Below are 13,293 nucleotides of genomic sequence, written 5' to 3' on the forward strand. Positions count from 1 at the left end.
ATAAATCTCCACGTGATAAACCACTTCGTTGAGCTATCATTTGTGGCCAGGTGGATTCTTCAACACACCGGTGTGCTGTACTAGTAACGAATTGGAATGTTCTGTTCACGTGACAAACCTTACTAATTGGCTGTGTCAGGTGGTGACGGGTTTAACGGCACATTTATATTTACGTGATCTAACCCAAAAGCCTGTATCATAATAGTTTCGCGATCAAGATACATTTGTGTAAATACACAAAGGATAAACACCGCACTCAAAGCACGCTTATAAAACGGTTTATTTCCAATTGGAGAAAAAACAATCCAACGGACCTCTGCACAATCAAGATATCGTGAGGTGTTCACACACACACACAGCATAGGTATAAGCGGCGGATCAGAACCTACAACTCTTAGAAAACTCTTGAGGAATATTTGCTCATACAGTTAAATATAAAATCTAACTTTTAAAGCATGTAGATGTGTGTGTGTGTACACTATGTACATGTACTGCAATAAGGCAATCGGTTTCAACCCTGCACACGATGCATAAACCCGCAACACTCTCAGGGGCGTATCGAATGTTGTGTTTTCATTGCGACCATTCATACGTGTCTGCCGATCAATTATTAACGCGCCATATCCATAGCGGCACAGCCACACAGAAAGGAGATATCGTTCGCGGTGACGCGGAGTGGCTACCCCGCTCGTCGCACCGTTGCATATTTAGCCGCAGCGGCAGCAGCAGCAGCAGCGCCGTGGCGAGATGTTAACTACCTCGCCTGGTATACAGGAGGTCCTGGGTTCGATCCCGATCCCAATCCCGACCCTGAAGCCTGTATATTTGGAGTTTGCATGTTCTCCCCGTAAGTCGCGTGGCCTTTTCTCCGGGCCCTCCGGTTTTTCCCCTCCCGATTTAGAAACACGCGTTTAGAGGATTTGGCTGCTATATATTTCCACGCGTGAAGCCGCTTCGTTGAGCTATCGTCTGTGGCCAGGTGGCTTCTGAAAAGAGCTATATCGTTCCGAGGGCATTACCTAGTAAAATTAAAATTGCTTAGTTTAGTTTTAGCAGCAGTAGCGCTGTGGCTCTTCGTTTTGGCGTCGGTCAAGCCAAGGTGAGAAACTGTCGCTTAGCCAGAGAGTCGGGCGTCACTTTTGTAATGAGTAAAGTGAAATGACACGTCACTCTCACTGTTACGTGTTTGTGCGGCATGCTGATGAGATGGAACTAACAAAAAAACATTATCTGAAACGTAAGCAGAAAACTTTTTTTTTAATGTAACTAAAGTGTATCGATGGTGAAGTGTATGGGTTCATCTGACCAGGTGGCACCGGGTTAGGCTGCTTGACTCACATTTAGACGGTTTAGGAATTCAAATCCCGTCTCGGGGTTAACTCCAGGATAGAAGAGTGCCACTTGAAATTAATTGCATGTCCCATGGAGAGACTGGCCCCCTCCCAAATTAATGTGGACATCCCACTGCTGATTCAAGGCCGCGGGACACAGATGGGTCTCGTCTCGATTGAGCAGGGAAAACACTCGAAATACGAATTGTGTTTTGGTTTGACGCTGTGCGAATATTAAGTGCATCGTGATGCTGAAAGAAACGGCGCTTTTGTGAACAAAATGCCCATTTGTCATGGTAATCCTTGTCCGTAGGGAGAAAGAGCCACTTCGTATGAGACTGGAGAGAGAGAGAGGGGGGGGGGGGTGCCCCAGGAATACCATAAATTACGTGTGACCTCAATACGTCTGCTCATAATTCTCCAGCAGGAGCAAGCGAGAGGGAGCCACTCCGCCGTCAGCCAGTGGTGGCCATATCCAGGATGCAAGACACAGAGGTGGCGGCTGAAACGCAGGTCGGTTAAAACACATTCTGGTAGAGGTGTCAAAAAAGAGTGTTAACCTCTTCGCACAGACCTCTGTCTTTCAAGCACTCGCTGCTGAAAAATGACAGCACCGATTGAAAGCGGCTTTCTGAAATATACATTTTGTAAAATGTAAAGTATGATTTTGGAAGCTGTGGATGACTGACAACGTTGTCTAAAGCCACTCACTGTCATCCTGCAGGAAATGCCCTCCGGAAGTTTTAATTGAACATCATAACAATGAGTGACAATAAATTCGAATTTTGTTCTTTTCTAGCCAAGCCGAGGTGTCTCTCCCCCCCACCCCCCTCCTGCACAAAATGCGATTTTGGTCAGTACTGATATCTACTGATGGCCTGAGCCCATTAATGGAAGTTTCACATTGCCATGGTGGGGGTCAGTCTAACCATTGAAACAATCACTATTTACACAAACCCGGTACTAATTGTGTTGATCCCAGGGGGATGACGGGGGTAGCAAAACACCCCAACCGGCATTCTAATTCATGACGCTCTAATCATGAGACAAGCACTCCCAATCGCCGCTTGTTGCAGAGGCTCACGGTTCGAAATCCAGCGGCCGCCCTGGTTATCGCTGCGGTGTGCAACAACCGTAGCAGCACTAAGCGCCATCTGCTTCACAGTGAACGTTCGAAATCCCCTGACGCCGTTCGCGAGAGTAGGCCATTGCGTGTCCAAATTTGAAAACGACACGCAAATGACTCAATCGTGATGATCCATAGCAAGACATCGCCCCCACCCCTCCGACTGGCACTGGCAGACTGATGCCCGTTCTGCAGGCCGACTGCCGAGTCGCTTTGTGCCGCCAGGGGCAGCTGCCGCTGGGGGTGCCCCTTCGACTGATTCCGCTGTGAAGTTGAGCGATCTGAGAAGTGCCGGCGAATCCTCGTAAATTGTCAATTTTGCGGCAGGAGGGGTGAGGTTGAACTTGCACAAGTCCGTGCACGCGCGTGGCTCAAACAACCCGAGCGTTTACAAAAAAGGCTGCGACATTCCGTCCGTTGTCACACGTTGGGTGCAATTGAAATGTAACTGGGCCGTACAGCCAGATTGCATACCTGATGCAGTAATGGTTTTACGTGCCTGGCTGATGAGCGAGGCAAATCAATTGCCCCCGACTTGTTAGGCGACGCCGTACCTTTGCCACGGCGCAGCACGCTGAGGTGAGCGCGACGCAGTCGCTCGAAACCCAACGGGCTGCGCTTCGGGACACCGATCAGAATCACATTTTTTAAAAACTCTTGTAGTTTTTCATCCATTGCGCTGTCACAACAATGACAGAGACGGATATTTGTGTGGCAGAAGGCATGGGGAGGGGGGAGGGGGGGTGAGGGATGAAGGGAGGGAGCGAGAGAAATGAGCCGGCGCATCTCGTAACGCGGCCGTGGCCGAAGCAGGAGGTTCCGCGCGAGGTTTGTCTGTCCGTTCACAAGTTCAAGCGAGGGCACCGAGACTCTCCCCCCCCCCGACCACCGAGCCTCGTGGCTTCCTACGCAGCACCCTCCCCCGCGTTTACGATTGTCCGGACGAGCTGCCCTCCAGCCCGGAAAGGCCGGTCGGGCGCATCCACCGCCGCCTCGCTCACAGCACGGAGAGGTCGTGGCACGACTTGGACTTGACGCGGAAGGCCAGCCTCCCGGCGCCGCGCGCCACCATGAAGCGGCTGAGGATGCGCCACGCGCGCTTCGTGAGGCTCTCCTTGCGCCGCGCGTAGCGGTGGTGGTGGCAGGAGGGGTGGTGGCGCGGGCAGGCGGAGGACGAGACGGCGCCGGCCGAGGACGGCGCGGACTCCGCCGAAGACGACGACGACGACGAGGAGGAGGAGGAGGCGGAGGCGGAGGAGGCGCAGGAGGAGGCGAGGCCGGATGGGTGGAGGAGGCGGCCGGCTTCGTCCCAGCGCTCGCGCTCCAGGTCGCCGCGCCGGCGCCGCAGGCGCAGCTGGCGCACGACGCCGTGGTAGAGCTCGCGCACGTTGTGCTGCAGCGCCGCCGACGTCTCGATGAATTTGCAGTCGAAGACGGCGGCGCACGCGCGGCCCTCTGTGGAGGGAGAGCGGCGGTGAGCGGCCAGGGAGAGATTGCCCCGTAGAGAGGCTTCCTTCGCTGTACGCGCGGGTCGCTTTGTGCAATTTCGCGCTGTGTATGCGGTTCACCGATTTTGAATTCACTCGAACGCGGCTATGCGGTCAGATGTGGGTCAACACTGTTTGTATACTTTATGCGCTACTCGGCAAGCAGCTGTCTCGTGCGCCCTCTTTTTGGGAATGCCTCTACGACCCGATACAATGAGGAAACCTGGATTACATTATCTGCCCAGGTGGCGCTGCGGTCAGGGCATTCAACTTGCAACTGGCCTAGGATGATAACCATCAATCTGGTATCAAATAACATGAGTGTCACTTCGTGAGAGGTTAATGGAGGTTGTTCCCTGGCACCGTCTGAGAAACGTAGATTTCACACACTCCTTCTAGTGCAATGCCGGCCCTCATAGGTACTGTCTCCAACAGTCTGTTCAAGGCTATACGGGGGGACCGTTGTCTCTATGTGCGCGTGTGGGGAGCGGTAGTGTAGCGGTTACCTCGCTGCGCTACGAAGCCGGCGACCCGAGTTGGATTCTAGCTCACGACCAACACCAAGTGACGATCTCTCTTGGGCCTCCCCTATGTCGACTCAGCCTCAAATGAATACCCTGTGCGATGCGTAAATATTACCACCGGGGAGACAAAGGTGGCCGGGCGTGGTGCTTGCCACCCACCCCCTCGGTGCCGGCCTTCATAGGTGCTACTTTCTAACAGCAATTGCCCCAAACAGTCTGCTAAGGCTCTACGGGGGGTCTTTGTCTTTGTTAGCGGGCACGAGTGCGGGCGTGCGGGCGGGCGTTTGGCGTCGCGGGGATCGGCCCTCACCATCCACGCTGACCTCCCGTGAGCGGACGAGGTCGCTCTTGTTGCCCACGAGGATGATGGGGACGTCGTCCGCCTGCCGCGCCTTGCGCACCTGGATGCGCATCTCGGCCGCGCGCTCGAAGCTCGCGCGCTCCGCGATGGAGTACACGATGATGTAGGCGTCTCCGGCGCGGGCCAACTCCTCGTCCAGCCACTCCTCGCCCGCCTGCCGCCCCACACCGAGACAAACGCGGAGGTGACGCTTCGTCAACAAAGAACCCTCGTCCGCACACCCGAAGAGGCGCTGGCTGAAAACGCCTGTCTCGCCATGCCTCGTCATCACCGCTGGCTTGGCCACGGAACAATAGCGTGGACAATTTGCGAGGGTTATTTTTTTGTCTCGGTGGTGGGGAGGGATAAACCCACAAAAGTTCACCAGAGTCATCATGGACACTCTCTCACGGTGCGTGTCATGATAAATAGGCTGACGTTTTGGGCAGTGGCACTTTTTTTTCTATTGGTCTGTTGGATACTCGATGCGCACTCCAGTGGGAAAACGTCTCAGGTGTCATATCAAAACCTGTGCATTTGTCAAATGTCTGCAACTTCGCAGACCTGCGGTGTGAGGTGTGATTTCCAACTGTATGTTGAGAATAACCTTTTGTTTCGATTTAAAGCTTTCGTGACTGCAGGGATTCATATTCTTGGTTCTTTCGGTAAAGTCACGTAGAAGGGAAATAATAAAATAATAAAAATTACATATAATACAAGTGAAGAAACAGACGCTGTCTTTCCGACAGCTCTGTTTCTTCACCTGAGGACGGCTGCTTGCGTTGTGGCCGAAACGTCGTGAGAATGTAATTGTGTTGTTTTATTTTTATTATTTTATCATTTCCCATTCTACGTGACTTTACCGAAAGAACCAAGAATAACCTTTTGCCCGAAACTTCAGCCCGCTATGATTGTATTTTCGTCACAAGGCGGTGCTGACGTTGATGCTGTGTCGAGGAGTAGCCTGATTGCTTTGGAAATTGACTCCTCTTTATAGATAAACAAAACTCAAATGAGTACCCTGTTAGATAAAATTAGCACCACTTTGTGGAAAATTATCAGTTGTCTTCGTACGGATACGACTCTGGAATGTCCAATGCCGGCTCAGGGCCACCAACAGAGATGAATGCCACTTTCTCATTAGAACAAGAGGACTTGTGAAAGCAAAAACAATACCCCACTGTTGCGATGTAACAACAGCCAATTGGGCAATGACGCACAAAAGCGTCGATTTTTTTTGCGAAACGACCACACACACACAGCCGTCCGTTGACAAAAAATCACTACGTTTAACCGCGCCTGTAGCGGAACAATAGGCCGTTTTAAACACACACACACACGTGCAGTGGAAAAAAAAAACCCAGAACAACAACGTCGCTCCAAAAATAGGAACGCTGCGACGCTAAATGGTACCACATGTGTGGCGTTGGGTTGAGCGGCGTGCGCAATGGGGCCGTGTGTGATTGTCCACGTGCAGCGCCGTCTTCGCGTGTGCGGAACGGTGGCCTAGCGGTTAGCGCACAGCGCTGTGAACCTGATGACCCGAGTTCGATTCCCGCCCATGGCCAACATCGATGCAAATACTGTACCTGAACCGATCCTGAGTCTCCCTCGGGTCGACTCAGCCTCAAATCAATGCCTGGCACGCTGTGTAAACATCGCTACTGGGTGAGACAAAGGCGACCGGGCGTGTTGCTGACCACCCACCCCCTCGTGTGCCGTGGCGACCTTCATAGGTGCTCGCTAACAGCACTTGCCCCACAAGTCTGCTAAGGCTACACGGGGGCTGAAGACACTGCCTCGAACGCTCCTCTCTCTCACCTGGCCACAGAACTCGAGCAGGGCGAGCGTGGTCTCCTCGCCGTCGACCACCACGCTGCGCTGGTAGCAGTCCTCCGCGGCTGGCGGGGGAGAGAGACGAGGAACGCGTTAACGAGCCCACGCAAACCCCGAGGGGCATCGCGCTTAAGCAGCACGTCCGCTCGTTTCGTGAGCGCCACGAGCACTGTCCCCTTCTGATCTCATCAAACGCTGCATTTATATCGAACACCTTCACTCAAGGCGCACGACACGGCTTACACGACGGGTGACACAGAATTGAATGATTTGGGATGGCAGGGGCGTGCTGCAAGGATTGAGCAATGAGTGACCGCGATAGAGGGGTACTTAGGGATCACTACAGGGTAGAGGATGGGAAGGAGTGGAGGAGCGAAGGCTTGTCATTGGGAAGAGGAGGGGCAATCGAGAAGAGGTTGAGGCTCACCGAAATCGGCATCGTAGTCATCCTCGACGCCACCGAAGATGCGAGCCAGGGTGGACTTGCCGACGCCCGGCTCGCCCAGCAGCATGGCCCTGTAAGAGGGCGAATGCGGCGGTGGCGGCGGCGGCGGCGGCTGGAACTGGCGGGCGAGGCGACACGGGGCCACGGCGAGCTCGGGGCTGGCGCTGCGCTCGCTCGCCCCCGATGAGTTGGACAGCAGCGAGTCGGCCGAATCGGTCGACCACCTGGGCCGCTGGGCGCCGCTATCGCCGCCCGCGCCCGCTGGCGCTCGCGCTCCAACTCCTCCGGCACCTCCGGCGACGGCGCGCCGAGCCCGGGGCCGCATGCCGGTGCCCTGCGCCGGACGCAGCCGCCGCGGCGGCATGTCGAGGCGGGCGCCGGGGGCGGTGGCTGTGGGGGCCGCGTGGCGCAGGGGCAGCTGCGGACCGCTGGCGCTCTTCGGCGTCAGAGCGCGCTCGGCCACGTTGAGCGTCATCCTGGTGGGGAGCGCAACGTTCGAGCGGTCACAACACCAACCGATGATGACGAGACTGATTATGGTGCTGCTGCTGCTGTTGTTGCTGATGCTGCGGCAGATTGCACCGTCACTGATGATGTTGATACTGCTGCTGCTGCTGCCGATGAAAGGTGCAAAGTTCGGCAGATGTTAATGGTAATGACAATTACAATGAAAAGTGTGATGATGGATGTCACTGATTTTGATGACAGTAGGCGACGATGGCAAACGCTGATATCCGGTGGTGATGATGATCACCACGATGATGACGAGGATAAGGGGCTTGAGCTGACTTTGTGCATTTAAACTCGTGACCTTGAGCCGGTTCAACCAACAGGTTCTGCTACGCTGCCCGACAAAACCGCCCTGGGCTGTTCACAGCCGGCAGTCATAGCAGCCCACGGTGCCCCACACATTAACATCAGGCGACAATCTCCCCCGCTGGGGAAGTTTGTGAAGCCTCAACGGCCCCTCGTTCCTTGGCCAGCAGCGTCTGACTTTAATTCAAAGGTGGCAGCGCACGTAACACGCGGCGCGCCTTTCACCCCACCTCCACCCCCAGTGGAGAAACCCAATTGCACTTTTGGCGAGCTCATTACCCAAGTCAGATTACATCAGGTTCCATTACGTCAACGTCTCTGCGGCTGCGTGCGTCGCCGTTTTCTTATAATGCTCACGAACGACGCGAGATTGTTTTTTGTTTTAAAAAGAAATTATAAAAGAAAAAAATCCCCGCGAGGTTGGAGCACAGGCCGGTGTCGTGTTTCCGCGCAGCGCGCGCATTGTGCCCGCAAAATATCAGGCGGCTCAAGAGTGCAATGACGCAAGCCCGTACGCACGGCTTAGCCTTTTAGTCCGAGTGAAATTTCTGATCGTTGTGAGACAAATGGATAATCATATCTATTCGCTGCGTTGCCCTGTTGTTCTCGCCCGCAACATCCCGTGATGTTTCCCCGATGCCCAGTCACTCTGCTACGCTGTTACGGCGACTAGTCGATTGCACGTCGCATCGCGTGCTCGTTGACCTTGTATTGCGTCCCATGTTCATTGCCTGTGACCAAACCGCGAGGAACCCAGGCAGGTTGCTGGGCTCATGGGGCTCAGTGCGCTCACCTCACCGCTATGCCACCACCACTCCATCCATACAGCAATTGACCACATTTTGTAAAAGTTTAATGATGTTATATCCCATTTTATTACCTGTCAATCCTATGATTCACATCAAATTATCTCCTACTTATTCTATCCGTTCTTGTATACTATAATCCTGTTCTATCATAAAATATTTTCTCTGTATCCTGCCCTCCGCAATCTTTGCTTTTAAATATTTCCCCTATACTATTCAATCTCCTCTTTCCTATTCCTGCTATCCTGGTATACAGCAATTCTACTCGCATTTATATATCCGTTTCTCTCTACTCGCCCCCCCACCCCTTCTTCCCGCCACAACCCAAGTAATTCCCAACTTCCCATTGACCAAATCGCTCGGAAGGGGGCCCCTACCCCTCTCGTCAGCTCTCAGAAGCTAAGCAAAGTTGGGTTGCGCTTGGAGAGCGGCGAGGATGCCCGACCAGCCGTGGCGTGCCGAGCATGGGGGCAGTGGAGTGCCTTGCCCCCCCCCCACCCCCCCCCCCACTGCCCCCGCCTGGTGGCCAAAGCTACGAGATGGGGCCCCCTTGACAACCACCGTGAGATGTTCTCGTTGGTTCTTTCGGTAAAGTCACATGGGTAACACAAGCGTCCGTCATCAGGTGGGAAAGCATGGCCTGCTGCTGAACAGTCTGCCTCAGCAGCAGGCCACGCTTTCCCACCTGATGAAGGACGCTTGTGTTGCGCCCGAAACGTCGTGATTTATTTGATTTTATACCCACGTGACTTTACCGAAAGAACCAAAGAGTGTGGATTCCTGCAGTCACGAAAGCTTCAAATCGCCGTGAGATACGTTTTCTACAATATTGGGGGCCCCACTCGACCAATTACCGTAACCCTCTGAGCTGATAATGTCGTTACCACGCGATTGACGACTCATAAATCAAGGTGTTGTGGGCTACTGCGGTGCAACATCGTCAACCACTGTTGCATTGTACTGTAGTATGCTCTATGTTCCACGTCTTCACCATCTCTTGCACGAACGAGCGTGGTGAAATACGCTCAAATAACCCCAGCCCCCACGGCGGCGTTGGGGACAGATCCTCATCCAGCAGTAGCATCGACCACGTGCACATTGCGGGCATACGACAGCCCGGGCAGCAGAGCACGTGACCCCGGCTTGCACACGCGTCACGACGTCACAAAAATAACCGCGCCCCGCGGGGTCGGGGGGAGGGCACCAACAATAATATTTTTCAAAGTCAAGCTTCATTTGAATATTCACTGTGTAATAGATTTAAAACATGTGGTGGAGCATTACCACATGATACCATCAAAATATGAACTGCTGTATATATATTTTAATGCAAGGATGAGAACTTAAAATATATTCATTGCTTCCAACATGTATTTATTACAATGGTTTAATTTAAATAGAACAATCAAACATAGAACAATTGTTAAGTAAAATAAATAAAGTTATAATAATAAAACAATTCCAATAAAAAAGTAACATGACTTTTCAAATCGCAAAAAATCGCAGCCTTTGCGATTTGCTAATCGCATAGTTTCAAATTGCGATTTCGATTTCAAATCGATTAATCGTTCAGCCCTCCTCTACTGCCACGTGGGGGGGAGGGGGAGGGAGGAGGGGGGGCTTAGCGAGACACACCGAGCCCCGGGCAGGCGGGAAGGAACACGAGGGGTTTGGTTCCCTTTAGCCCGTGGCAGGCGTCGGGTTTCGTGTTTCGTGCCTGACTTGATATATATAACAAACTAAATGTGAGACAGCACGGCACGGCTCGTGTCAACGGTGCCGAGAGCCGTGAATCCCGCGTCCCGAGTTGACGGCTGCTGTCAAAAAAACACACCCAGAGCCGCTGTGTCGCACGTGCGCTGGTGCGGTGCGTCCGTGTGTAACGCGAGCTGCGGGCGGGGCGCTCCGAGGGTTTATTTGACCGCCGCAAGCCGCCGCAACTGAGCAGCGTGGTGGCCACAACGGGGATGGTAAAAATTACCACCACCCCCCCTCCCCTCCCACTACGACCCACAAAGGAGTGGGGAAGGGCCTTCTCCCACCCACCCCCCTTTTCCCAACCCTGCCGAGATGTTGCACCGGACTATCCCACACGGATTGGCAGAGAAAGGCAGGGAGACTCGCAAGCACTTTCTAAGGAACACAAATATACATTTTTGATTTAAAGCTTTCGTGACTGCAGGGATTCATATTCTTGGTTCTTTCGGTAAAGGCATGTAGAAGGGAAATAACAAAATAATATAAATATAGAACAATAAAATTCCCACGACGTTTCGACTGCAACACAAGCAATCATCAAAATGTTATAAAATTGTATTGCTGTGGATTTCACACCTGATGATGATTGCTTGTGTTGCAGTCGAAACGTCGTGAGAATTTTTATTGTTTTATATTTATATTATTTTATTATTTCCCTTCTACGTGACTTTACCGAAAGAACCAATAATACAAATATACATATATACAATAAACTCATTAAAAGTTTAACACATGACACATCGCTGTTTCGCACGTGCCGGACATTCCACAATCGTGTGGCCCGGGGTGTCAATGTCTGCATCGTGGCAACTGCTTCCTACTAAGTAGTGCTGTTCGCATTGTTTTCTACCGACTGGAGGCGGTTACTGGTGCGGGTTTAACCGTGAAACACAATCGCAGCACATACGAGCAGTTCGTGTGCTGTTCGCGCGTATAAATCTGCTGATGCATTTGCATAATAACGGGATAGCTTCAGTTTATATCATTGCATTAAGCGTTACAAACGCAGCTTATTTGAGCATTCAGTAAGCGAGCTATATTTGGTATCCTGTTAGCCTACATTTAACACGCGGCGGTTATGGCCTTGCGGTGTGAATAAGAGACATCAAACCATCATACTGCAGTTGCAAAGTCGGTGAAATTATGATGTGCGCGAAGCCGAAGTCACAGTTAACGCGTTGGTACAGACACGTCCCTCTGCGTGCATCGCACACATTGTTGTGATGCCCATCACACGACTGCCTCTTGAGCATCAGCGCAATGCTCGCCTCTCAAAGGCGCAGTCTATGTCAGGAGCAGCAGTGCTTGGAAATCAAGCTAACACGCGTGTGTGTGTCTTTGTACAATGATGTACGGGGGAGCGGTCGTGTGCAGCGATTATCGCGCTGCTGTGCTACGAACCTGGTGACCTGGGTTCGATTCCCACTCACGACTATCTGAACCGGTCCTGGGTATCCCCTAGGTCGACTCAGCCTCAATTGAGTAGCTGGTGCAATGTGTGAACATCGCCACTCGGGAGACAAAGGCGGCCGGGCGTGGTGCCGGCCACCCACCGCTTCGTGTGCCGTGCCCGTTTTCATAGGTGCTCGCTAACAGCACTTACCCCAAAAGTATGTTAAGGCTGCACGGGGGATCTTTGTCTTGTAAAATGATGTAACACGAACGTACAGAAACGTACTACGGAGTCCTCCCCGCGCCGTGCCATTGGCGTTGTTAGCTCCACACTTCACCACACCGGTCAAGTGCAGGGTTGGTGCAGGGTGGGATACCCATGACCCATGTCAGAAGTCAATCCCCTACCTGATGTTAACCGTGGCCGGGAATCCAACTCGTGTGGCCGGGGGTACATTCGCCACTGCTCTAGCCGACCCAGACCCCGTGTCCCTCGACGTGCATAGCCAGAGAGAAGCGCTCTGCACGTACCTGCTGACGTAGGAGGCGAGCTGACGTAGACGACCTTGCAGACGATGAGTTTCGCCGTCGCGCGAGCCACGATCAGCAGCCACCAGCAGCAGCAGCAGCACGCATGCACACGTGGTAAGAACACCGTGGGGATGGATGAGACGTCCGCTGACTGGCTGTCTGTCTGACCGGTTGTCTGTCTGTCTAAGTAGCTGGCTGATCGCGTGGCTGGCTGTCTGACCAGCTGATCGACAGGCTGTCTGACAAGTTGTTTATCTGACCGGCTGTCTGACCAGTTGTTTATCTGACCGGCTGTCTGACCAAGCCGCCTGTCTCTCGACTTCACTGACGATCCCTGCTTATGTGGCTGGCTGAGTCCGTGTAGAACGGCCAAGCAGGATGAGCTTCCCCGGTGCCCGTGAGCTGAATGATGCTGTGTGAGTCGCCGCAAGTGCGCGGGCGGCTATTTATGGAGAGGATTGGGGGGTGGGGGGGGAGACCCGAGCCTGCTGTTCCATGCGTCACGATGCGCGACGAGGGTTCCCCCCGTAGTGGCTATCACCCCCCCACCACCACCCCACTCCACCGTGAGGCGGAGCGACACAGCCGCACCCCGCCTCCTCCCGCCTCCCCTGCTCCCACCCCGTGTGTCGACAAGAGCCAGGCACGGGGCCGCACGCTCCTGTACCCTTCGCTACACGTGGTCTGCAGTCGGATATAGTCGATAGGTGGCCTGAATTGACGATACTCCTTTGTGCGTGTGTACGTTGAGCTTCTTTCGCACCGTACGTAGCCGCTGACCCCGTGCTAATCGGAGGTGCGGGGGGGGGGTCAAGGACGACGAACTTAAACACAAAAAGCTGTTGTCATATCGGGAGGAAGAGCGTTGCAGACGGCCGCAGAAGTGCATCTGAAAGCGCCA

The 13,293-nt window shown here is 53.4% G+C and overlaps 1 protein-coding gene across 1 annotated transcript; it reads right to left on the reverse strand.

Moving 5' to 3' along the window:
* Window positions 1–262: 262 nt before the first annotated feature.
* Window positions 263–12,804, reverse strand: LOC144936923 (GTP-binding protein GEM-like). Its single transcript, XM_078864159.1, has 5 exons — window positions 12,393–12,804; window positions 7,072–7,565; window positions 6,630–6,709; window positions 4,779–4,983; window positions 263–3,912 (listed from the first exon to the last, which is right to left on the reverse strand). The coding sequence occupies exons 2-5, from the start codon at window positions 7,562–7,564 to the stop codon at window positions 3,455–3,457; spliced, it is 1,236 nt and encodes a 411-aa protein (XP_078720285.1). The 5' UTR covers window position 7,565; window positions 12,393–12,804; the 3' UTR covers window positions 263–3,454.
* Between the last annotated feature and the right edge of the window lie 489 nt (window positions 12,805–13,293).

The sequence above is a fragment of the Lampetra fluviatilis genome, chromosome 17, assembly GCF_964198595.1.
Source record: "Lampetra fluviatilis chromosome 17, kcLamFluv1.1, whole genome shotgun sequence".
Lineage (NCBI taxonomy): Eukaryota > Metazoa > Chordata > Hyperoartia > Petromyzontiformes > Petromyzontidae > Lampetra > Lampetra fluviatilis.